Here is a 24,156-nt window from a genome sequence, read left to right on the forward strand (position 1 = left end):
AATAATAATAAATAGCCATTGCTTTATCTAATGAAGCAAAATCTGCGTTTGGACCTCACATCATACAGTATAATGATATCTTCGATGTTTAATGTTGTTGTTATGTGTACTGCAAACTTGAATTTGACGTGTTGTTGTTCTGATTCGTAAAACAAGTCTTGGTCTTGAACTATGTGCGCATGTCCATTTTTAAATGCTTGAAATGTTTGTTGCCTGCAAAAGCTAATACTAACCTGAGCTTTTTAAAGCTTGTAACAGATATGTGTCATAAAATATGAATTTAATAGATTTTAATATGAATACATTTTTTTATTAATGTAATCACAATTAGATTTAAAAACTTTGTGATTTATTACTTAAAGAGCCTTTGTCTATGAAAAATATAAAATATAAAAAATAATATCATCTTAATTTTATCTGCGCTTGCGCACAGCATTCAATTACGTTTCCCACAGCTGCTCTGCTGCTAATTTAGAGCCGGAGAGGATTTCTCATTGTTTGGATTTTGGGACTGAGAAAACCGAGTTGTAAGTAGTATTTTCATGTAAAAGCATCAGAAACAGCTGCCTTTCAGATAGTAATATGCGTGTAATTTTTTTTAAAGCGATCTAAATCACTTATCACTTAATCCACAGTCAAGGGAAAGTTAAGCCTTTCACACGCACCGCCCATGGCTCTGGATCTAATGGGCAATGTGAATTTTAATCTCTAAATGTTTGCAGCATTTTCCAAATTTAGGAACTGACTGCTGACACAATCTGCTTATATTCTGCACATAATGTAAACACATAATGTGTCATTCAGGGGCAATTCTAGGATTTTCATTTTAGGGGGGTTCAACCCCCAATAAGGGTATGATTAAAAAATAGGGGGGCAGACTGGGACAATAATTCTGGTCGGTAATTTGAGTCCATTCCAGGCCGCTTTGCTGCTGCCGTCACCATGTTCATGTAATCCACCGGATTTGCTAATCTTATAGGTTAATCTTATTAGTTTATATAGCCACTGTGTTCATCTGAATGGGAACACATTTATACAGATGTAAAATACAGAAAAGGGTACTGACCAACAAGTGATCTACCTTAATGCATTAAAATAGAGTTATAGTCTATGATGCGGTTTCCAGGACTGGGTTTAGATTAAGCCAGGACTAGGCCTTAGTTATATTAGGATGTTTATGTAGTTTTTACAAACACCTTACAAAAATATTACAGAAGTGCATCTTGAGACAAAACAATGGGACTGATGTATTTTAAGATATGTTAGTGCAAGCTACTTTTTAGCATTTTAGTCTTGAACTAGACTTAAGCCCTGTCTGGGAAACAGCCCCTATGTCTATGTATAGGTGAACCCTGAAAAACTTACTAGGAATACACAATACTACCATACCTACTACAGTTGGCTTACACTTTTTAAAAGGGAGAGTTTAAATGTTGAAATATTAATGTTTTAAATAAAATTAAACAAATATATTTAATAATATATACTTTACTTATATTAATAAATAAAAAAACTATTTTAAAGAACTGCAAATATAAAGTGAAATGACCATAAAAAGCATGATTTGCACTTTTGATCCAGTTTTTCACAAAAACAAAGTTTTATAAAATGATAAACTTCACATATCACCCTTGGTGTTTCGCTGTGGTTGCATGAAAACAGCAGGACTTTTTGAAAATGCAAAGTAATTATCTGCCTGATGCCATCAGAGCAACGACTGTACATAAAGCAATGCATCACGCCAGCACCTAACTTTAAAACATGTAATCAGCAATATCTATATATGCATGCTTTATATATATAGGCCTAGTGATGCCCCTGGTGTCATTTATGTAAATTCCCAATCCCAATTCCTGCATACACCAAAATGTGTTTACAACAAAAAGACATTAATCACAATTAATTTCATATCAAAACTAAGGTATTATACGAAAGCCAATATTTTGAAATTGACTGGTCTTTCTTACACTAATAACGTTTAATTCATGCAAATAAACAATTACACAAATCAACTGGCAGTCAGATAAAATTAAAAGAAGAATTAAAAACCAAGTTTCTTATATTCAATATAATACACCTGCTTTAAATTGACATTGATCGGTTTCTATTTTCAGGAGCCGAAGAACTAGACATTATCAGTTTTTTACTCCCATAATACCCAAAGACACAGCAGTAAATTCTCCCCAGTGTAAAACAACCAACACATCTAAGAAATGGCCAGAAATTGCTTAATTTGTACAGATGAGAATCTTCAGCTACACAGTTTAAAAACTAATTCTCTAGGAGCTGTCAAACATGGCATACCGAGCCATGATTATCTGATGATAAATATTGCAGGATTCCCTTCAAAAAACCTAAAAAATAAAAAGATACTTTGTTAGAAGGCCCATGAAACTCTAAGATGAGTTCATTGCTCTGAGACCTGAATCTGGTCTGAAGGACACAAATGCTTTCACCTCCGCACTAACTTCTAAGTTCTCACAGAGTAGATGCGTTTATATCTTCACACAAATTTCAGTTCACACAAATAATTCACACATTGTTTTTCAAGCCTCCCTTCCTTTTCTTTCATTTTTCCAATGAGAATGATTTAAATTTGTGGCACAGACTTTATTGTTTGTGGCACAAGTTTTTACTAACTTTAAAAAAAAATCATGTTTCTAATACCTCAAAATTTCGCTATGGAACAAAAATCTAGGGGAACAAATGGCCGAAAAGATATGACCAAAAGTAAATGGTTCTCCACTTTTTAGAGCAATACAGCAAAGCCAACTGTGACAGTTGTGTGCAAATACACACAACGGTCTGTGTGATGCTCCACGGCTGTGATCGCATTTTAATGTGTCTCTAGTGTCGGAGATCACATACATTTTTAAGTCAAGTTCAAGTCCTCCTATGAATTGCAAAAGGGGATCAATTATAGTTGTACATATTCATTGGGTTTGTCACTTTACTTCACTGATGATGAAGAGCACAATTTTCTGTAACTCCTGCTGGACTATGGCCCTGTTGCAAATGGCGCACTTCATGTGGCCTTTCGTCTCGTGGCCTTAAATTGCATGTGCTTGCTTACTCTAAGAGTCCGTAGTGTGTCCCATATGTGCTCATCAGTACCACCTTTGCTTTGCTTTGCAAAAGCAATCAGACTATCAGAAGACGGATGGGAGGAGTTCACACTGGAGTTCACACTGATGTTCAACTTTTCTTCCTATTTCCAGGGTGACGCCCGAGTCTGTCCCAAAATATGACTCCAGTGCACCATCATGGACGTGCTTCAAGGGTCCCTAAGGTCTGCACTACATGATGTCATCAAAGTGTAGACTCTACTGATGATATCAGTGACAACTCATTTCAAGCCTGTTGACAAAAGCAAAATATTGGTTCACTGCCATGGGTCTTGCCTGTTGTCTTCGTTAAAATGATTGTGTTGCTGAGATGCTGCAAAACTTTATATTTTCATCCAATTTTGGTTTGTTACTTTCATAAAAAGTTAGATTTTTTTAGAGTTAGATTTGGTTCGGAGATATTGGTTTGTAGTCCAACTATGATTCGTTAAATTAATGAAACTAAAAAGCTGAATATTAATACAATTACATTTTTTTAGTCCATTTTTAATTTCTGTGTATCATAGTGATGATAGTCAGACATATGGCCGATAGCGGGTCTTCATGACAATAATTGGCATGTTTGGCCATTATAGTTTTAATTTATTATTATCATCATAGTTTCACATTGACATGTGCACTGGATGCTTTTCCTCACATGAGAGGGTTTATGGGCTTTACTTTCAAGCGCGTCTTGGACCTGGATGCGTGTGGATTCCTTCTTGCACCTGAACTTGTGATGCCATGAGTCCAATTCTTGCCGGTGGGACGGAGCGACGAGGATAAGCTGGAGGAGTAGAGTCCTGAGAAGAAGCAAGGACTACGACTGACCAAGGTGGAGCCGGAGGGACAAGGGAGCCTGACAGAGCTAGAGGGAAGACGGGCCACAGTGTTGATAAGGGAACCAGGAGACAAGGTGGAGCTGATAGGTCGAAGGGCCGAGTTGGAGCTGATATGTCGAAGGGCAGAGGTGGAGTCAGACTCTCGGAGGATGCTGGTGGAGACTTGGGACACTCCCCCAAGACGGCTGGCAAATGATTAAGCCCCAGCTCCTCCGACCCTACTGTATATTGCCGGCATGCTGAGTATGAGGTTGGTTGATAACATTTGCCAGCAAGCTCATAGCTAAATGGCTTGCCGACAACAATAGAGGAGGAAGGAGTGGGAGGCTGGGTGGGATCACATAGACGACGGAGAGCTGGACAGGACCAGCAGAGACTGCAGACAGCAGTACAATTTATTAAAACAGACAAATGAGTGAGCTCAGAGTTTAGTTTTAGCTCACCTTCAGCGGTGGAGTGTGGGCGGCTTCCTGATCCCTGCTTTAATCCAGATTTCAGACTTAGAAATGGCATGGCATGCCCAGCATTGTTTATGCGTCTAATCGTGATTGTTAATATGCATTTAAAACCCCTATTTTGAGGAGCTGAATGATATATCTTGTTGGGATGACGCGCAGGCATTTTTGTTTATTGTAAGCTTAAATGAGCAGGTGACGCGATATTCTTTTATGCTGTTGAATGATCTCTGTTTCAGCGCTGTAAGTGAGAAGCTAACTTACCTGATATCTGCGTCAGTTCAGTTTGCTGACATTTCTCGATGTGAATGTTGATCTGCATATAAATCCCTGATTTTAAAGAGTTAAACTGTTGCCATGACACGCGAGTCCTAACTATGGCATGCCCAGCATTGTTTATGCATCTCATTTATCATTTCCTGATAACTGCTTCAGTTTAGTTTGAGACATTTCTCATTGTGAATGTTGCACAACCAACAAATTTGCAAATAAGTGCAAACAATAAGCAAAGCATAATGAATCTGGTAAAAATTGTACAGAAAAATCGAACAATCAGTTTCCAGGTGCTTCTCAATCCTTTAATTGGTGTTTTCTGTTTTCCTGACCCTTTTATCCTTCCAGCTGACACAGAAATCAATCACGTTCCTCCATCATGAAGGACTGATCAATTTTCCAAATGCACTGCATGAGGTTAAGCATTTTATGCCGAAACACCTGACACACACACACACACAAATACTCCTCTCCACTTCACATCTGGCAGAACATTTTTAAGTCACATTTAATCTCAGCAGTTTAAATAAAGCATACGTTTTGCATACTTCCAAAGAACATCTTGCTTTATTAAGATTTACTGAGATCCGTCTTGATTCATCAAAACCCGGGAACATAACGTCAGGACTCATAAGCGAAGTGACGGAAAGCAATGCTTTAAAGTGCCGCTTGAGTGAGCAGCAGATTCTGTTTTACAAATGCTTCTTCCTTTGACTTCTCTGTACTCACATCTCAGCCTTGCATCCTCAATGGCAGGAGGCAGAACGAGGGCCAAGGATGCGCAATGACACATAACCTTTTTATACACAAAATCTGGCTTGAGCCATGACACAAAAAGCATGACTGAAAAAAGCACGACTGAAACTGCCACACATCCTGAGTAAATAAATAAATAAATAGCACAATAAAACGATTGTGATATTTACATGCAAATGTTGTGATAGCAGCGATGTTATATTTACAGTATATCTGCAATATGACATTATTAAACATAACGTAAAAAAAATAGTGAATATTTTTATTATATTGAAGTACATCGATGGAAAAAGATGTCTTGCCAGCAGATTCTTGACAAACGACCTTGACCCCTAGCCTAACCTACTTAACAATACGATCTTACATTCTGCTTATTGACTCAATTAAATTAATAACGTTTAGCACCTGCAAAGTAATATTAGGCATCTAAACGTTGTTCGAAATAAGCAGACTGATCTATATACAGTATATGAACATGGCTATACAACAAATATCACAATATCGAATGACACAACAGTGAATAAAATGCAAGAGCCGCGATGTTAAGTCCTAAATGCTGGCACTAGATTTATTGCAATGCCACTTTATAAATCTAAATAAACCAGAAAAAACTGAGCTGGGCTCTCTTTGAAACATGAAGTGAATCGTAATCTTTAGGGGAGACACTAATTATTCAATATTGGGATTACTGTAGGAAAAAAGACATAATTATAGAATTCATTAAAATATAGCTAAGCTGTAAAGGGATTTTTTTGTGATTTTTAGGCCAAGCTGATATGAACTCATTTTAACAAAGCATAAATAGACGGAAAAAGAAATTCATTATAAATCCAACGAAACCTTGATAAAACCATTTCGTTTTTAATTTGTCCCCAGAACCTTACAAATAATGAAACCTAAATAATAATCTATATACATTTTTAAAAAAGCACTGTATTTAATGTAATGTTTATGTAATTAACTCTTTCTCCGCCATTGACGAGATATCTCGTCAATTAAGAGAAAACGCTTCCCCGACAATGACGAGATTTTCCGTCTTTCCGCAATACCGCTATTATCCGCAACTTTTTAAACCCGGAAGTATTGCCCTATGGCAAGCTGCTGCATGTCCGTGTCTGTTTTAAAATCGCTCTGAATGGGATCTCTATGAAAAGTCCGTCACAAAAATTTAATTATCTCTGCTTTTTGCTCAAAATGTGGTGTTTTTGCAGAAACCTACCCATATTCAAAAGCTGATTGCAAAAGAACAACTGAAGGTAGGATGAAAAGTTTTTTTTTTTGTTTAAAAGCAGAGGGTCTGTTCTTTCATTTGGTATATTGTAATTTTATATATTTAAAGATGAACATTTTCTGGAAGGCATTAAACTTTGGTGAAAATCATGAAAAACGCTGGCGCTGGCTGGCAACTTTTTTTAAAAACGCTGGCGGTGAAAGAGTTAAAAAAGAATAATTAAGAAAGAAATATCAGGGTCCCAAAATGCTGGATCCGTCCGGATGAAACGCAGATACGATACAAAATTTGTATGTATACAGCTAAGCGCATCTCCGTGTGGACAGGCTCTTTCCCACAGCACTGCACATTTAATCCTTCTCTTATCTTATCTGGCACACCCACTTCAGTTCATAAATCTCTCTGCTAATGATCTGATGATTTAATCAGGGTGTTAAATAAGGCGTATTAAAATGTGCACTGCTGTGGGTCCCAAGGAAAGGAGTTAACTGCTGTATAAAAATACAAAGCAGATTTAAGTAAACTGATATAATACCATATATTGGTTTATTTAAGATGCTCATAAACTATAAAACACACAGGCACCAAAATGCCATTCCGTACATCACCACAGTTTACAATAAACATCTTGAAACCACCACACCTCCTTGCTTTACCTACGAATTTATAGATTTTGTAATTTAATATTACACAAACAATAATACACAAGAATAGTTTAACCAATCTTCTCCCTGCACTTAAGCATCAATATGCCACAGTCACAATCTATTGTTACCTCTACCTATTGTTATCATATCCAAACATGCAGACTTGGATGAGTTGAACCTGATTGCCATTGGCCACATCCCTAGCAGGGTTTGTCCAGTCAGAATGCATGGATATAGTAAAAGGACTCTGTTCTTCAAGCCCTAATTAATCAAAAGGCTACAGGTTATTTACACAATCTCTAGAGAGCTCGTAGGAAGATTCATAAGGATCAATGGAGGTGTCCGCTTTGTCAGAGAGGGAACAATAAAGCTAACGGTAGTGAAAAGCTTAGGAACATGACAAATAGAAAGACGAATTTGCAATATCAAATTCCAGGGTCTCTTTTAGAAAAAGTTCCATTAAGGCTCCTCAACTTCTGAATGACAGTGGGTTTGTATCGCAGCAGACAATAAAGGACCTTGTGCAACGTCAGAGAAGTCAGGCACAAGCGCAAATCTCAAAATAAAGAATGTACCATGAGCAAGCACAAAAAGGAGAGAGGTTTTAAAAGATGCATAAACCTCTCCAAGAACCTCTTCGGCCTTTATTAATATTTCTAAGCGTCAAGGAACCGCGCTATACCTGAAGTTTATCTGAAGTGGTTTGCCAGCTTGTGTGATCTTTGAATTGTGTTAAGTGTGCCTGGTGTTCATTCAATAGTGGAATTATAAACACAGTTCGTGGCATAGTAAACACAGACATGCATACAGTACACAGAAAAGGTAAAACTGGTGTACATATGTATTGCATTTGCACACGGATTGTGTCATCATGGTGCACTTTTAAAAATACAATTACCAATGTACTTCGAACTTACATTATTACAAGTTCAGGTGCTAGAAGGAGTCTATGGCGCACATTCAGGTCTGTGCAAAATCCAAGTTGCGCGCATTAAGTCCTCGTGCATGTGAAAAGGAATCCGTGCACATTATTTACAAACTCTCTCACACAAAACAAAGCCCACAAACCCTCTCATGTGAGGAAAAACATGCAATGCGCAAGTTAATATGAAACTATGATAATAATAATAACTATCAAAATGACTATCGCTGTGTCAGGGATGGTGGTGGATGAACCCAAGTGCAGACAGCTCTCAACTCAAAAGACTTTTATTATAGAACAAAAAACTCCCTCGAGGGGGTAAACAAGACTGAAATAATAGCAAACATGACAAAACTAAAGAGACTCCTGACGATGACGTACAGCATACACATACAATGATAACACAAAGACAAGAGATACAATGGCATTAAAGTAGGGGAACTAATTAGGGGACAATAAAAAACAGGTGAGGAAACTAATCATCCATAATTAGGAAACAGGAGGGTAAGGTTAAGACTAAAGACAGGAGAGCACGTGCCACACATAACACATAGGTCACGTGACTCTCCAGACAAACACAGAACACTTATATGAGGGTGTCAGGATCCTGGCACTAGAAACAAGACTAAACACACATAATGACATACAGGATCCTGACACTACCCCTCCTTTAAGGGATGCCACACGGCATCCCAACACAACAGTACATGACATAAAACAATAAACAAAGTCCAACGGCCGGAAGGCCAACAGTGCCCAATGTCCGGACCCCCAAAACAGGAAGCGGGACAGACGGTCTCCGCCCAGGAAGTGGGCCCGGAACCCAGCACCGCTCGGCCTGCCGACCCCGAACAGGACACAGGACCCACTGCACAGGAACGCTACAGAGCTCCATCGCGGCGACACTCCGACGTACAAACACTCCCATGGAACCCGCCGACCAGGAACTTCCCGCGAATCTCGCCATCCCGGCACTTATCCGCAGGGCTCACCGACCAGCACACTCCCGTGTGGCTCGTCGACCAGTAGCCCTACCGAAGACGCCACCGATCAAGAACACACCCGGGTGGCTCACTGCACGGCCACAGGAACACAAACCTCCAATGACCACAGACGAACAGCAGGACGGGGCAGGACTGGACAGACATTAGAATGAGGCAGGACTGGACGGACAGGAACACTCGACGGAGACGAACTAAATAAGCAAAACCAAAACAGAGCTGTCTGCTGGGTTCAAGTGTGGTGGTATCATTCTGTCAGGGATGGTGGAGGATGAACCCAAGTGCAGACAGCTCTCAACTCAAAAGACTTTTATTATAGAACAAAAACTCGCTCGAGGGGATAAACAAGGCAAGACTGAAACTGGCAGGATCCTGGCACGCTGTTAGCGATATTTCTGACGATCATCGATTCACAATACTATCGTCTATTAGCACAACCCTACAGTATATCTGGGTATATCTTACGTTTTTTTTTGGGGGGGGGGGGGGTCGGACATTCTTCTCATCTTGCATACTGCTTTCCGGATACTATATAGGATCGAACAGATGCTTTCAGATGCAGGACAAAACTTTTTGGCAAAATTTCCAGCTTTTATTATAAATAAAATAGACATATGATAAACTCAATACCAAGATATCCAGTTTAAGTACTTTACCATGAAATCGGATATTGGTCATATCACCCACTTCTACTGTAACCTGCGACAGATAGTGATAAGAGACCAATGATTAATGAGATACTTACAGTTTGACTGATTGTTGGGCTAGAAATTAACTTTAATGGAGAGACAAATGAAGGGAAAGGCTGGATAAATATAGCACTTTTAGCAGCTTTATCTATTTTTATACATTCTTTTCATCAGGAGTACCGTCTAGGGTCTGTGTTAATTCTGTCAAACCCTTGAGAGTTTAACACCACCTCCAAATGTGCCTGATCTAAATTCCACAGAAATAGTCAAACCGTAAAAAGGCTAAGAGGTGCGGACGCCCTGCATCCTCACTAAATCAGGTAATACTTTTTACTGGATGGGGTAATGGTACAAGCAACTGAGCATGCTGAATATGTCTTAAGGATTGCCTTAGTGGCTTTTACAGGGTGTGCAGCAGATGCTGTTGAAAATGAATCATCTTTTCCAGACACATTAACAGATTTACAGATGAGATGCGATTATTGACCGTTATTGACACGTCACATTTGTCAATATTGTGTTGTTACATGTAGATAACAAAACAGAAACGATTTCAAACAGAAAACAGGTTAATTTTAACATATGCTTAACCTTTAGAAAGGGTGAATTTTCATTTATTTTGGTTTAAAGTCTATAACAAGTACATACAATATCTGTTCTTGCTTTTCCTGGATTAATAATAAATCCAATTTTAGGATTCTGACTTGGGTAAGGTGAAAAAATCCAGACACATGTGATGTTTATCTTACTACAGTATATCGCAGGGAATGAGTCAGTGGGAGGGGCTACAGATTCAGATCTGACACATTTATAATTCACCTAACCTGTATTTTTAACCTGGTGATTAATCAGTTATTGCAATGAATATAGCCGTATTCCAATCAAAATAAATATTAATGTTATTCTAGTATAAATAAATGTATTATTTATAAATAAAAAAATCTTCTTTGTTGTGCTTTTGTTGACTTTTTCTGTGCTGAAATGACTGTCTATGCCCCTGTGTACAAATCACTGATGGGTTTGAGTGATGAGTGTTTGGATTAGAGCCTGGAAGTCATAACAGAGGTGACTCAGAATTTTGGGGTCTGGGCTTTAAGCAGAGCATTCAAACTTTTCCACACCAGACTGAATCAATCATTTCTTGTTTGGTACATTTTGTTATGCCCAAACTGTTGCTATTAAATAAGAAGCACACAATTACCTGTAATATGTGACCCGGGACCACAAAAGTAAGTCGCACAGGAATATTTGTAGAAAAAGGAATATACATTGCATGGGTCAAAATAAAGCCAAAAATCATAAGTATATTATGCAAAGATCATGTTCCATTAAGATATTTTGCTAATTTCCTATATAATATATCAAAACTTTATTTTTGTGAGTGGATGCAGCAAAATCACGAACAAAATTGGCCAGAAGTTCTCCATAAACCGGCCACGATCAGGTGGTCCACATAAGATCCCTGTCCAAGGAGTCCAGAGAATAATCAGAACAGTTCTCCAAAAGCCACTCGGGCAGAACTTCAGGAAGACCTTGCATCACCAGGTACTGTTGTTTCAAACTAAAAAACTTTAAGCAATGCACTAAACTGCCATGGCATCCATGCACGCTCACCACGCAAGACTCCATTGGTGAACAGAAAGCATGTTGAGGCTCGCTTAAGGTTTGCGAAAGAGCATTAGGAGAAGTCTGTGGATTATTGGGAGACTATAGTATGGTCAGATTAGTGCTGCACAATTAATCGCATCGCAATCGCGATGTCAGCCTGTGCGATTATATGACAGCAAAATGTTGCAATTATATTAAATAAATAAATGTGTGGACTTGTTAACACAAACCTTCTGATAACAGTTTGATGGTTTTTCTTGCTGTTTAAAAAAAGAAAGAAAAACGAACAAAAAAGGCAGTGCACGTGTGGCATGAACGTGTGTGGCGTGCGTTGTTACATGTGTGTGCGCAGCGCAGAAATACCAAAGCGAAGATGGATGCAGAGGAGATTGACAGTGATCTGGTAGCTGAAAAAAAAACCTATGTCTGTTGTATGGCAGTATTTTGGATTTAGGATTACTGACACTGAGCAGTTTCTACATCACGTGGCAATACAAAAACATTTCTAGTTTTACAAATACACATTTTAGCATTATCACTAAACTGTGTGTGGATTTTCCATAAAACCCATCAAGTTGACTCATGATACAATTTATTATAATCGCAATCGCACATCGCAATGTTAGCATCAATAACCGCAATGGGAAAAATTACCCAAATCGTGCAGCCCTAGGTCAGATGAAAGCAAAATTAAACTTCTTGGCAGTCATTCTACACACCATGTTTGGGAAAGAAATGGCACTGCCCACCACCCCAAGAACACCATACCAACAGTTAAGTTTGGGGCTGCTTTTCAGCAAAGGGTAGTGGCAGACTTCATATCTGAAGGAAGGGTGAATAAAGAAATGAACCGGGACATTCTGGATAAAAATCTGCTGCCATCTACCAGAATTAAAAGAGGGTGGATAAACACAAGGCCAAAGGAAACAATGAAGTGATTTTAAAGAAAGAAAATCAAGTTGCTTGAATGGCTCAGTCAATCACCTGACCTAAATCCTATAGAAAATCCATGAAGAGAACTGAAGATCAAAGTTCATAAAAGAGGCCTTAGGAACCTTCAAGATTTAAAGACCATTTGTGTGGAAGAATGGGCCAGAACCACTCCTTAGCAATGCAGACGACTGGTCTCTCCATACAAGAGACATCTAGAAGTTGTAATCACCAACAAAGGATTTTCTACAAAGCGTTGAATAAAGTGTGTTCAATACTTATTCCGTGTGTCATTTCACTTTATTTATTATGACTCAACTTGTATACTTAAATGTTCTGATTTCTTTGTATGAATTCAATATTTGGCTTGATGGCTACATCTGGTGGAAATTTTGTGTCAATAGCCCACTTAGAAATACCCTTACTGATAAAAATGCTGATGTGTCAAATAATTGTTTTTCCCGCTGTATATATATTATATGGCACACATATTACAACAGAAATCCTAAGGTGCTTTACAAAAGCAGTTTAAGACATTAATTTAAAAGTAGATACATAGACAGAATAACATAAAAAACATAAAGACACCAACCTACCACCAACAATATGTCTAGTCCCATTAAACAAACCCCCAAGATGCATTTAGTAAGTGGGCTTTTAGTAGAGCCTTAAAACAATCAAAGAACTTGCCAATCTAACAGTGGTCATTCCACAGTTTCGGACCGACTCTTTGGACCGTTTTCTGAGAATGTTCCCCTTTTTGTATGTAGTTTGTTCTTACAGTCACAAATAAGTTTTGGTTCCCCAATCTCAAGGACCTAGCCGGAGTATAGACCAACAGCATATCAGAAAGGTACTGTATGGTGGTGTTGTGTAGTGCTTTCAAAACAAGAACCAAAATCTTGTAATTGACTCTATACTGGACTGGCAGCCAATTTAAGGATCTCAATAATGGTGTAACATACTGCCACACCTGTCAACTATCAAGAAATCACTAAATTAGGACCTGGCTGACAAAGTGAAGTAGATTAAAAGTTCCTCCAAAGCCAGCCAACATGCCCAGATCCGAAGATCTTTAGAAACAAATGAAAAAGTAATTGAAATCTGTCAGTCTGGAAAAGGTTATAAAGCCATTTCTAAAGCTTTGGGACTTTAGCAAAGCACAGCAACAGCCACTATCCACCTTCCCAGGAGTTGCCGGATGACCAAAATGACCCCAAGAACCCAGCGACGACTCATCCAAGAGGTCACAAAAGAAACCACAACAACGTCCAAAGAACTGCAGGCCTTACTTGCCTCAGTAAAGGTCAGTGTTCATGACTCCACCATAAGAAAAAGACTGGGCAAAAATGGTCTGCATGGCAGAATTCCAAGACGAAAACTGCTGCTGAGCAAAAAGAACATAAAGGCTCATCTCAGATTTGCCAGAAAACATCTTGAAAATCCAAAAGACTTTTGGGAAAATACTCTGTGGACTGACGAGACAAAAGTTAAACTTTTTGGGGAAAAAAGTAACATTTCAGAAAAAGAACATCATACCAACAGTAAAATATGGTGGTGGTAGTGTAATGGTCTGGGGCTGTTTTGCTGCTTCAGGACCTGGAAGACTTGCTGTGATAATTGGAACCATGAATTCTGCTGTCTACCAAAAAATCGTGAAGGAGAATGTCAAGCTATCTGTTGATGACCTCAAGCTGAAATGAACTTGGCTTCTGCAGCAGGACACTTGAGTGCGTTAACATGCACAGAATAAGCAGTTAACTAGCAAAAAACTCCCTATTACAGAAAACCGTTTCATGCATTTACAAGTAAATCAATAAACCGGCTATGCAGACAACTGCGCTTAGATGGGACTTGGAGATTTGTCAGGTTTCTCGCAGGTAGTGACGTCACTTTATTTATAGTACATAATAATCGTTCAAAAAGCCAATGGCATATCTGTTATAAGCTATACTGTTGTATCTCTTCTCATGTCTGCAGAACCTGTCTGCAGAACCTCAGGCTTATCTTTCACACACGGAGACATGCGCACATGAAGAAAACCACGAGAAAGCCTGTTAAGGTGTTTACATGCCTCACGAAATCAGAGTATGAGCAAAAAACATGTGCATGATAAAGCACTCAATGATCCGAAACACACCAAAAAGTCCACCTCTGAATGGCTGAGAAAAACAAAATGAAGACTTTGGAGTGACCTAGTCAAAGTCCCGACCTCAATCCTATTGAGATGCTGTGGCGGTTCAGGCTTGAAAACCATCCAATATGGCTGAATTACAACAATTCTGCAAAGATGAATGGACCAAAGTTCCTACACAGCGCAGTAAAAAACTCCATAAGGGGGGCCAACAGTTTTTCACACCGCTGTATATATATTATCCCCGCCTATATATATATATATATAATTATTTATCATTTTCTTTATTAGAATACAACCAGAAAATACAGGAAATGTGTATGTAGTATTAAAAACAGTATAAAAGTATAGGCTGAAGTGTCAAGTATTAAGGGTAAACTCCCCTTTCACTTGAGCAATAGCAGGCAGCTGCAGGATCTCTTAAACCTAAATTAAATTAAATCCTAATTTTTAATTCTAATCGAATGACTTCAGGACTTCAGTCTCCTCAAAAAAGCTCAAGATGTGTTTCATGCCAAGAGAAGTCACACTAAATACTGACTTATGCCTGAAGTTCTGAAGACATTTAGTTCTGAACCTTGTTTTGTTTTTAATTTTTTGTGCATATTTGCTGTATTTTCTGTTGTATCTTAAAAATAAATATGGATGGACATTAAGACTTTGCTAAAACAACAAAGCTGGTGATGGTGGTGGCCTAAGACTTTTGCACAGAACCGGTATCACCCAGCACCCAGCAATGCTGTGAGAAGTTTCATGTTTCAGTCCCTGAAGGTTGTTTAAAGGTTCTTGAAGTATTTTTTATTTAACAACAAATGCATTTTTATCTACAGTATAAACCTTTTTTGCTATTAATGTCCCTATCTATTTATATGCAATTAAACACAAACATGCAAACAACTAGTTGTTTGAAAGCAAAAAATAGATATGTCAGTGATTAGTTACACCTCATACTATACAGAAAAATAATAAAATCCCTGAAATCAAAATTTGTATGCAACTGAAGTAGATCTAAATCGAATGCAATAACTGACACTTTTTCATGATTAGTTAATTGTGGCAACTGTAAATTTAATCTCGATTATTTATGTGACTGTCCACACAGCCCTAACTGGCCATCTGTCCAAAATGTTTCCTGTCTATGGCCTGAGATGCTGAGACAGGCATCAGACCTCGCATGACCCTGCAGAGGATGAGCAGAGAGATTTTGGGGAGTGGATAAAGGGAGGTAGGGCTGTGTTGAAAAAATCGATTCACCGATTCTGAATCGATTTTCATGTTAATCTCTAAAGATCGATCCGTAACTCAAAGAATCGATTTAATAATTAATAACTTAAACTTGCCGCGTCATTGAATTTACGCATGCGCGCGAGGTGGAAGGATATTAAAAAAACGAACATAGCCGTCAGGAACGTTAAGCAAGCGGTTGTTTTGAAAACTCTAGAAACGCTCAAAGCTGCGATCTACATGTAAAATAATCCACTCATAACAAATGAACGAGTTATTTGTGTAATTTTTATAATAAGCGCCATGCAGTGAATCCACCGCGGGTCTCCAGTGAAACTCTCTCTGTCCCTCCCTCTGTGCTCATGCAGCCGGTCTCTGACGGGCAGAGGTTTCTTGAGGCGCGCGCAACGGGTCGCCAAATAAAGAGTTCTTCTTACACATAATAATGCTAATAGTTGTAAAGGTTTCTGAACTTTAAGCAAGCTAATTACAAAACTCGCGTTTATATCAGTGACACGTGCGCTGTAGTTTGACGCCTAATTTGCTTATAGTACAAACATCTTTGTTCAGAAAGACGAGAAAGAGACGAAAATGTTAACGTGTAATAGAAAGTAAAGAGCGTCAAAACAGACTTCATCACATCATAGCACCCGTCATAATATCTATAAAGAGGTCCGTCTCATACAGGTATTTATCCTGTCTGTAGGTTTGTGCATAAATTTATACCTGTTCATTTTACATACTGCCTATTTTTAATGTAATGTATGCATAAATACAAAATACAATGCATACTATAGCTTCAATAGTCTTTAAAATTAATAACTCAATTAAAAACAAGATTCTGTCTATCAAGACTTAATCTGTTGTTATCATCTGGGCATTTTCACTTTAACATTATTAACTTTAAATTGTCCATATTTTAAAACCGTGGTGAGCAGTTAAAAGCTATAGTGAGTGGCAAATAACTGCACATTTTTATAATCCAAAAAACTGAAAAACATGTATACCATGAAATATACTGATAAAATGACTCATGGAATAGATTTTTGGTCATGCCATGCACCCCTATCTGGCACCATTTCGGGCTTTTTTCAAAAACACTTATCTAAATCTCGAAGATCGGATCGGATCGGATCGAATTGAATCGAATCGAACAATGATAATCGATCCAAGATCTTGAGAATCGGAATCGAATCGATTCTTGAAATTTGAATCGAAACCCAGCCCTAAAGGGAGGGGAAGCCTCGTATTATAGCCACAGTTGTCAGGAGCAAACAGATTACAGATTATACGGACAGAATGAGAGAGTTGGTTGAATCTTGCCTGCAGGAGGACTGGCGTGACAGAGGAAACCTCAGGCAGTAGCTATGCACAGCAGAACAGCTCAATGACACTCTTTGCTATTAGGGATATATTAGGCATGACTTTGATGTAACATAAAGATCATCCTTAAAGCTATGGACTACGATTTCATAGATTGTTCATTATTAATAACCTCGTTTAGATGCTGGTTATGGTTCTACAGTAAAATCCTAACAATATGAAGAGAAAAAGAATGAAAAAAATCCATTCACTCTATTGGGTGTAGTACAGCTGCAGAGAAGTTGACCAATGTAAGCTGTCGGACACATTTCATTGGTCAACTGCTCTCATCCAATCCCCTGCTTCACTTGAAACTACACCTGGAGCTCGCTTTTCCACCTTCAGAGTTATCTCATAAATTAAGACAAAACGCTTCCCTGCCAATGACGCTTCCCTGATGAGTTTTTACGGTAATCTATTATTCTGCTATTATCCACTAGGTGGTGCTCTTACCCAAATTATAAAAAACTGAAGCATCAACTAACAACATAGGAAACTCTGTGTATGTTTTAATCATTGTTCTGAATCTGATCTCTACTAAAAGTCCTTTGCAAAAATGCAATTATTTCAGCTTTTTGCTCAAAATTTTGTATTTTTGAAGAAACCTACCCATATTTAAGAGGTTATAAATAGAGAATAAATGAAGATAGGATAAAACATTTGTTTGTTTGTTTGTTTGTTTGTTTGTTTGTTTGTTTGAAAACTGGGGGTTTATTCTTTCATTTGATTTATTGATGTTTATATATTTAAAGAAGTAAATTTTCCTAGAAGGCATTTTGTGAAACTTTTGTGAAAATCACAAAAAATGCTGGCAGGCAACTTTTTAAAAAAGGCTGGCAGGGAATGAGTTAATAATGTTCCCCAGATTTTGTTGTTGATGTAGCCAATGACAAAAAAAATTCGAACTATCCAGTCTTATCCTGAAACAGGCGGAGTGCTCCAGCTCACTTAAAATCTGTGTCACTAACAATAAAGCCAGGACCATTCCTCAAAAAAGTACCTAATGAGTTAGATCCATAGTTCCCCAAAGTGTCCACTAACCAAACTCACCAAAGTCCCCTCTTACTCTGCTTTCACACCGCCACCAGCGAGAGCGTCAATAAAAGCTCTAACTGCCCTGCCAACAACGCTTTAGAAAAGGTGTAGTGGATGCTCTGTTGTCGAATGCCTTCTCTGAACTCCCCTCAAGCGGAGGTTTCCGCCTTCCGATTGGTTACTCTCCGTACTTTCCGTCCTCCAGTTACTCTCCTGGAGTCTCATTTATAAAACATAGTATCCTTACTAAAAGTCTGGCACAAAAGCCAAAAATGGCAATATTGGGTTAAAAAAATTAAGACTTATAAAACAAAGCAATGTTCTCTTTATAAATCACAGATCACCTGCAAGTGTGCATACATAAATCATCTTCAGATCCAAACCTGCAAGCCCATTTGTTTTTATAGATCACAACTTTTGCGTGGGAACTGGCATACGCACGTTTCCAGACACATTTTGTGTGTACGCACGCTTTATAAATGAGACCCCTGAACTACGTTAGTGCGCACTAGCTCTCCTGAACTCCCTTAGGTGCCCGCTCGCTCTCCTGAACTCCGTGAAGCGCAAGCTCGCTCACCTGGACTCCGTGAGGTGCATGCTCACTTTCCTGGACGTCGTGAGGCGAACGCTCGCTCTCCTGGACTCTGTGAGGCGCACGCTCCCCTTTCCAAACTCGGCCACAAGCTCCGAAAATTTGCTATAGGTTACCCTGTCATGGACAAAAGGACCGTCCATATCGCCTGTGCTGCAGTCTCCATTGCCAGGGCAGACGGCCGTATCTCCCATGCTCTAGCGTCACAGTGTGAGCACAGAGTATGGACAAGGTGAGCAAATATGGTGATATCTGACTTGGTAAAATATGCATTCTGAATCTGCAATTAGAAATAAAAGACTTCAATTTGCCTGGGAGCTCCATGTTATCCACCATTGTGAACACAAATAAACTAAAGAAAGCTACACACTGTGCAAGCACATGGGGGAATACCACTGTGTACAGATTTGTGCACATAACTACTCGCTCCTGTTCCCTTTAAAATCCATTTTTTATAACTTTGTGGATTTAACACATTAAGAATTTAGCACAGATCCTTGCCCACTGCTAAAAAAGCACAGACTCCGGTGATTGCTATGCGAACTAGTCGGTTGTCTACGGCGCGGGCACCCTTTGGTGTCGCGGTGGGGAGGGGAGGTGCATTACATTAGGGAAGGGCTCAGCTGCTGGCACATTGATCTAAAATGAAGCGATCTACTAAACCCTCTGGCGCACAGGGACAAAAACTGAGAAAGGAAGAAGATAAGAAAAAAGCCCAGTATAGATGGTTTCAGCAGTAACAACATAAACAAGCGGCTAATAAACTCAGCTAAGAATAAATAACAACAAAGTTCTTTAAACGCAGTTTATTTATATAACAAGCAAAAAAACAACAACACATAGATTACCTAGAAAAGGAACACATTTGTTCTTTTCGACGAGGCATTTGTTCAAGAGATCAGTTTAGCAACTAGTCAGACCATTAAAAAAATTAAACCGGAAGTAAAGTTCAGATCCAGACGTGTGTATCGCGTCAGCACACGTGCGTCCGATGAAACCTCTATAGAGGCAAGTCTTCTTATGAAAGCTATATAGTTTTCAAACTAAATAAATTTACTTAGTATTGTGCATTGGATGTTTCATTGCTGTCACTAACCTATCACTAGCTACTGCTAGTTACTTTGCTACAGTAGTTTCTAAGTACAGAGGTGGGTAGTAACGAATTACATTTACTTCGTTACATTTACTTGAGTAACTAGTACTTTTACTCTGCTACATTCTGTAGCGTTACTCCTGTCAAATGGTAATAATTAATAAATAAATAAATAAATAAATAAATATATATATATATATATATATATATATATATATATATATATATATATATATATATTATATATACTTTTTTAAAGTTAATATGGCTTGTTTGAAAGTCTCGTGAGATGTTGGAGAGGCTGCATGCGTTGTGAGAGGTGACTAAGCATCACCTTTAGCGCATGTAGATGAAAGAAGCAGAGGAAGGAGTGTGTGTCGTGCGAGATTTCAGAGGCAGATCACGCGTGGCCTCAAGTTCACTCTATGTTCTCAATCCAAGAGGTCAAAAAGAATTGTTTCATAATGCGATGCATGCTGTGTCAGAGATGCCCACAAGTCTCTGAGCTCGAGTCCAAGTCAAGTCTCAAGTCTCGTTGTAACAAAAAAAAAAACTCTAATAACAAATAAAGAAATCACAAACATTTATTAGAAAGAACAAAGTTGCACATTAAGTAAGGTCTAGAATTAGCATTAGGTACAGAAATCGAATTAAAGGACAAGTTCGGTATTTTACACTTAAAGCCCTGTTTTCAGATTGTTTATGATGAAATAGAACGGTTTTGACTGAAATTTGGACATATGATGCTGGCCCGAGAATTTTTCGGGTGTTTCTTGTATCACCTTCCACCTCGAGAATGGGTTTATAGGTGCACAGGAACAATCATTCCTAAAATGAATTAAACTTTCATTTACAAAGACATGAAACTCACCGAGTGGTCAGGGGTGTTCACTGATATGCTCACACAAAAATTGCTGCAATAGATGCTTTCCAACAGGTTTTATCGTAGTTTTGTCCAACTCCTTTGACTTGTATTAGATGTGCTGTGAGGTACGGTATTACTCCGCGCCGGGACTTTTTTGTATTCTTGCAAAGGTGGATTATCGCCACCAACTGGGCTGGAGTGTCTATTATTCAAGCTCTCAGCGGAAGAATGTACGGGTGTGAGGCGTTTGGAAAAATAGGTCCACCAGTTTACAACGAATGCTAAAACACCTGTTGGAAAGCATCTTTTGCAGCGATTTTTGTGTGAGCATATCAGTGAACACCCCTAACCACTCGGTGAGTTTCACGTCTTTGTAAACGAAAGTTTTATACATTCTAGGATTTAAGCATTGTTCCTGTGCACCTAGAGTATACACCCATTGTAGAGGTGGGAGGTGAAACAACGAATCACCCGAAAATTCTCGGGGCAAACAATCTGAAAACAGGCCTTTATGTTTAAAATACCGTCCTTTAAATGAATAATAACTGTCTTTATTGTACAAATTAAATATTATTATTATTAGAGCAGATACGTCTCGTGTTACATCGTGGGCAGGTTGTAGGTAACAAAGGGAGGGGAATAACAGCGAGCTCATCAGACGTTTCCTAAAAAAAAAAACATTGTTCACGAGTCCCGCGGCTCGAGTCCGAGTCGAGTCTGAAGTCTTTGAGGACGAGTCTCAAGTCGAGTCTCAAGTCACTGCGTGTGCGACTTAAGTCGCACTCGAGTCCGAGTCTCAAACTCGAGTCCCCATCTCTGTGCTATGCACCAAAACGAACTGACAGAAATTCAAGCTACAACCTGAAACAACACGTAGCGGGAAGTGATGGCTATTTGAACACTAATAATGGTAATTTGGTAACTATGGTCACTTTATTGTAATACTATTTCACACACTGTCCAAGTGTTTTTGTCATATGCATTTGTGCAAGCAAATCCTGTAAACCTTAGAAACACAAGTTCACATGTGCACATTTCCATATCCATTCCTCACAAAACTCAAGAGGTCTCAAGTAAAATATCATTTGATGATACCATCAAACGAATTTGCCATTAGGACATCCAGACGAGTCAAATTTTAATGCTGCGTGACCTGCGTCAATTTTAAAGGTGAATCGAAATGCCAGAAACAACTGCTTTTATTATTTGAGATAGGGCTAGATTTAATTTTATAGTGGTACGCACTATCCATAAGAGCATTTTTGTTTGTTCATCCATTGTTTGAGTCATAATTTGTTATATATCCTTGAACGTTATTTGTAGCATTTTTGTATGTGTAATTTATTAGAGTGTATCATTAAAGTCAACATTTGCGCAAAACTCAATTTCACCTAGGGCAACCAAAGGGCTAGAGCCAGCCCTGCACAGAACTACAGCTATAAAATAAACATAATACTAGCATAACCATACCTTAGAAATGTTATTGACTGTCTGCATATCCCCATTACTTTTGAAGTGCCTTGATATGAATGTTTCAAGATCTGTTCAAGGTTTTAATGATTATACTGTATAATCATGAGCAAACACTTTGCACAGGTCATCTTTAAAGTTTTACATATTGACTTAATAATTTCCAAAATTCAATCATCTTGAAGACCCAGTTGCTGTAACCAAACCAATAATGAACACTCCCTTTCGGGTTTCTTTTTACATAAAAATACACTAGTAAATGAATGAATCCCTTTGGTTGGCACACTTTAATGACTGGAGTCTCTCCACTGGGTGATCTACCTAATTACCAATGATTAAATTCAAGCAGGCACGTTTTTTTTCCATCAAAGTCTATAACCAGCATGTCTGCTCACTTAAAGCCCATTTCTCCAGATGAACTCACTTCTACAGATGCAGAACTCTATTGGGATTAAGACAGACAGCTGCACAGACAAATAGTGTCAGCATGGAGGCAATGTGCAGTGTGTGTGTAGTAAAATAACATCACAGAGCGCTTCATTTCACACATTAGACCAAAGAGCATGTGGCAGAGCAGACATCATTGTCCTTCTCTCACAGAAACACACATAATGAGTGAACAATTGCTCTACATTTTTAATGGCACAGTAGGTTATGTCTATAAATAAAAAGGCAAGCATTGCTTTTGATATGAAAGTATTAAATCTACAGTATAGAAGTCTTAAGATGTATTTAGCCATCTGTCTATCTATCAGAATCTTCACACTAAAAAACTCACATTGTGGAACTCAACTGGCAATTATTTACATATACATATATATATAAATATATATACAAACACACATACACACACACACACAGTAAAAAATGCTGGGTTATTTTCAACCCAGCCTTGGGTCAAAAAGGGTCGAGCCAAGCTGATGCGATAAATGAACTCAGAAAATGTATATATATAGACATATATAAATGCAAATGTTTTATAAACACAACCAATTATATTTTAAACCACGATATAATCTAAAATACTACGCCAATATATAGCTCGTTGTAATAAATAGGTCTCTGTCCTTCAGAAATGCACCTGCACTACTCCAACGCTGTTTCCTAATTTATACTTGATAAAAAAGTGCAAAATCCACTGTTTTGACATATATGCTGCAATATTGAAGTATAGAAAACAGAAAAAATACAATAGTGTTCATAAAGTCTAGAGAAATAAACTTACTAGTAGTGTTGTATTTGACGCCGTTGATGTACTCCGGACACGGTCGCTCAACTACACGATCAGAGTTGCTTCTGGGCCAGCAAGTTCCGATCTCATCCGTCGTGGCGTTACAGTAGAGACCTAAATTAAAAAGATGTTCATGAGCGCGCATTGAACCATACATTGACACCTGACACACGCGTTAACAGATAAGTGAAATGCGCACCGTCGAAATTCATCAAAGCGAACGATGAATTGTCGTAGAAAGTGTTTTGTAAAGCATCCAAAAGAGTACAGTTGGGCTCGCCGAACTCCCTGATGATGAACTGGAACAGGGACGCGTCCATTCTTTTAAATGCTTTGAGCCGAGCAGAAATAAGGGTTTCAGAAGGTTACAACAACAGTGAGTCTGCCTCCCTGTCAACTTGATACAGTTTCGCCTCTTCACTGATGACAAGCGCGCCCTGAGCGCACGTCACAGCGCGTGGTCTGTGGCTCACAACTCGGTGTGCGCGCCGAAATTCGTGATGTCAGTAGGATACGTATACGGGACACCGCGTATAAAAGGGAAAAGACTGGGAAAGACTAACAATGATTCAAAATCTATCAACTGTAGTAATGGAAGCATTTAAGTCAAATATTTGATTCTGAGGTTACCATTTTAAAAGCTCACCCTTAAACAGTTGTTCTCCCAATGTATCCAAATGATCGAAAAAAAG

The 24,156-nt window shown here is 38.5% G+C and overlaps 1 protein-coding gene across 1 annotated transcript in view; it reads right to left on the reverse strand.

The window, feature by feature from the left end:
- LOC135749326 (corticotropin-releasing factor receptor 2) overlaps positions 1-23,856 on the reverse strand; it is an 87,694-nt gene extending 63,838 nt beyond the window's left edge. The window contains exons 1-2 of the mRNA XM_065267901.1: positions 23,664-23,856; positions 23,459-23,578 (exon numbers count right to left, since the gene is read on the reverse strand). Of these exons, the coding sequence (XP_065123973.1) occupies positions 23,459-23,578; positions 23,664-23,784 (241 nt within the window). The 5' untranslated portion in view covers positions 23,785-23,856. The remainder of the gene's footprint in view (positions 1-23,458; positions 23,579-23,663) is intronic.
- Positions 23,857-24,156: the final 300 nt, after the last annotated feature.

The sequence above is a fragment of the Paramisgurnus dabryanus genome, chromosome 6, assembly GCF_030506205.2.
Source record: "Paramisgurnus dabryanus chromosome 6, PD_genome_1.1, whole genome shotgun sequence".
In the NCBI taxonomy this organism is placed as follows: Eukaryota; Metazoa; Chordata; class Actinopteri; order Cypriniformes; family Cobitidae; genus Paramisgurnus; species Paramisgurnus dabryanus.